Below are 2,229 nucleotides of genomic sequence, written 5' to 3' on the forward strand. Positions count from 1 at the left end.
GTGATTATAAATCAGATGGAGATATGGAGGTAGACCAGGGATGTCAAACCCACCTGGACCTGTGGGCTGGATGAAGATCACTGGGCTCATCTATGGGCTATTAGGACCATGCTTCAGAGCCAGCGTGCAAGGCCAGTCTGGCATGGGTGCTGGATGCAGCACATGCTTTGGATCACCCCCCTATGCTGTGAGCAGTGCTCATGGTGCCAAATCCAGTCCACACACCAGACTGACTCCATGCAAAGACCCACAGGCCAGATCACAGGGCTCCACAGGCTGGATGTGGCCTGCAGGCCACATGTTTGATACCCCAGAAACAGACAATTCTCTGTGGCTGCAGGGGACAATACTAAGAATAATGGTCTCAAACTGCAGTAGAGGAAGTTTAGGTTGGAGATTAGGAAGATCTTTCATCACCATCATAGTTAAACACTAGAACAAATTACCCAAAGATGTAGTGAATCTCCATCCCCAGAAATTTTTAAGACCAGGTGAGACAAGCATTTGACTAGAATGGGTTAGTCAGAGATGATCCTGTCTTGAGTACGGGTCTGGGCTAGATGATCTTCTGATTTCTTCCAGCCCTCCTTTTCTATGATTCTATGCAACTCTGTTACCTGTATATCAAAGCCATCCCAGCCTTTGTTATGGCACTGAACAACTGCAGGGACGTAGGAGCATCCAGCTGAGCCACCAGTGCACTGCAATTGGGGAACTGGAGATGTCCGACGAGAAGTAGTATATTGATCTCTGTAGAGAGTAAGGGCTTGCACCTCCCGCAGCAGAACTCTTCCTGGAAGAAGCGACAAATTAAATTCAGCCATGTAGGCACATTCTGTTTAAAAGCTTCTTATGATTTTAGAATATGTGAAATGTAGGTAGGTAACACAAGCTGCAGGCTAATATGCTTTCAGAACTGGGAAAACTTAAGAAACCAAAGATGCTCACTCCCAACAACAATATGATCAGGGATGCGTGTATCTGATACCTCGGATATGGGCAGATGTTACACCTGAAGTGCTTCAGAAGTGACAGTATCTGTAAGTGCCTCACTAAGGCAATGAAGCACTTCAAAACTGGCCATTCCACCTTAAAAATGACTCCAGAAAAAACAGGAACAACTCACAAACAGCATCACTGTGATGCACTCTGCAGTGTCTGCACTCTTTAGCTGAGTGTAACAGGGCTGGTGGGAATTCCCACTTCCTGCTGTTCTCTATTTGCCATCCCTGAAGGGCACTGAGGAGTCAACTGTATGACTTCAGCTGAACTGCACTGCTCCAGGGTCACAGGACTTGCCTGGCATATGATTTCTGCTCTTTGCTGCCAGGCAAAGGGACATCACACCCTCATTTTGTTGGACACCATCCTACTAAGATCTCCACTGTCATTGGACAGTATCAAGGATGTTTTTGGAGCCTGCCAACACTGGCCTGAATCCAAAATGTCAGTGCTACCCTTTTCCGCTCTGCTTGTGAAGTAATCTACTAACTGGAGGTAGGCAAAGGTAACAGAACTCCTTATCATCTATGGTGACAAGAGCTTCCAGAACTCCCTCTGAACAAGCAACAGGAACCAGGCTGTCTATGAGTGCATCACCTCCAAAACGGCAGCTCAGGACACAACAAGAACCAGCATCAGTGCCACACCAAGGCCTAAGTGCTGGCGGCAGCATGGTACAAGAAAGCCCAAGACACTCAAAGAAGAGTGACCTGTGCCTACTACAAAAGGTAGTCATGGATTCTGGTGGGGAAAGACTCAACAGAGCCCCTGCTTCACTGCTGACTCCACAGGGTCAACCCTGATGCCAACAATGACTCCAAAGGTTCTGATCAGGAAGACCCTCCAGTTCATCCCCCACCACAGCCGAGAAGTAGGCACAGGAAAGTTGGAACAACTTTGGCGAGTCCCTCCTTTTGCTTGGGAACACCAGAAGGTTCATCAGCCATCCAGAGATAACAGCTCCAATGCCATGAACCTGGAGCAGCCTGGCTCAATCCAACCGACTGGGAGAAGGAACCTGCAACATACCTATAGGCTGGGGAACACCCTTCTCAACAACACAGTGGCGGAAAGGGGTCTTGGAGTGATTGCTGACTCCAGGATGGACATGAGCTACCAATACGAGGAAGCTGTCAGGAAGGCCAACCTACAGGTCCAGGGAGGTGTTCCTTCCCCTCTGTAAGGTGCTGGTCAGGCCGCAGTTGGAGTACTGTGTCCAGTTCTGGG

The 2,229-nt window shown here is 48.7% G+C and overlaps 1 protein-coding gene across 1 annotated transcript in view; it reads right to left on the reverse strand.

Moving 5' to 3' along the window:
• The window catches only part of SARAF (store-operated calcium entry associated regulatory factor), a 27,162-nt gene that overhangs the window by 11,589 nt on the left and 13,344 nt on the right, over positions 1-2,229 (reverse strand). The window contains exon 2 of the mRNA XM_019522296.1: positions 618-793. Within this exon, the coding sequence (XP_019377841.1) occupies positions 618-793 (176 nt within the window). The remainder of the gene's footprint in view (positions 1-617; positions 794-2,229) is intronic.

Source organism: Gavialis gangeticus, unplaced genomic scaffold (assembly GCF_001723915.1).
Source record: "Gavialis gangeticus isolate Ggan-Ray unplaced genomic scaffold, GavGan_comp1, whole genome shotgun sequence".
NCBI lineage: Eukaryota > Metazoa > Chordata > Crocodylia > Gavialidae > Gavialis > Gavialis gangeticus.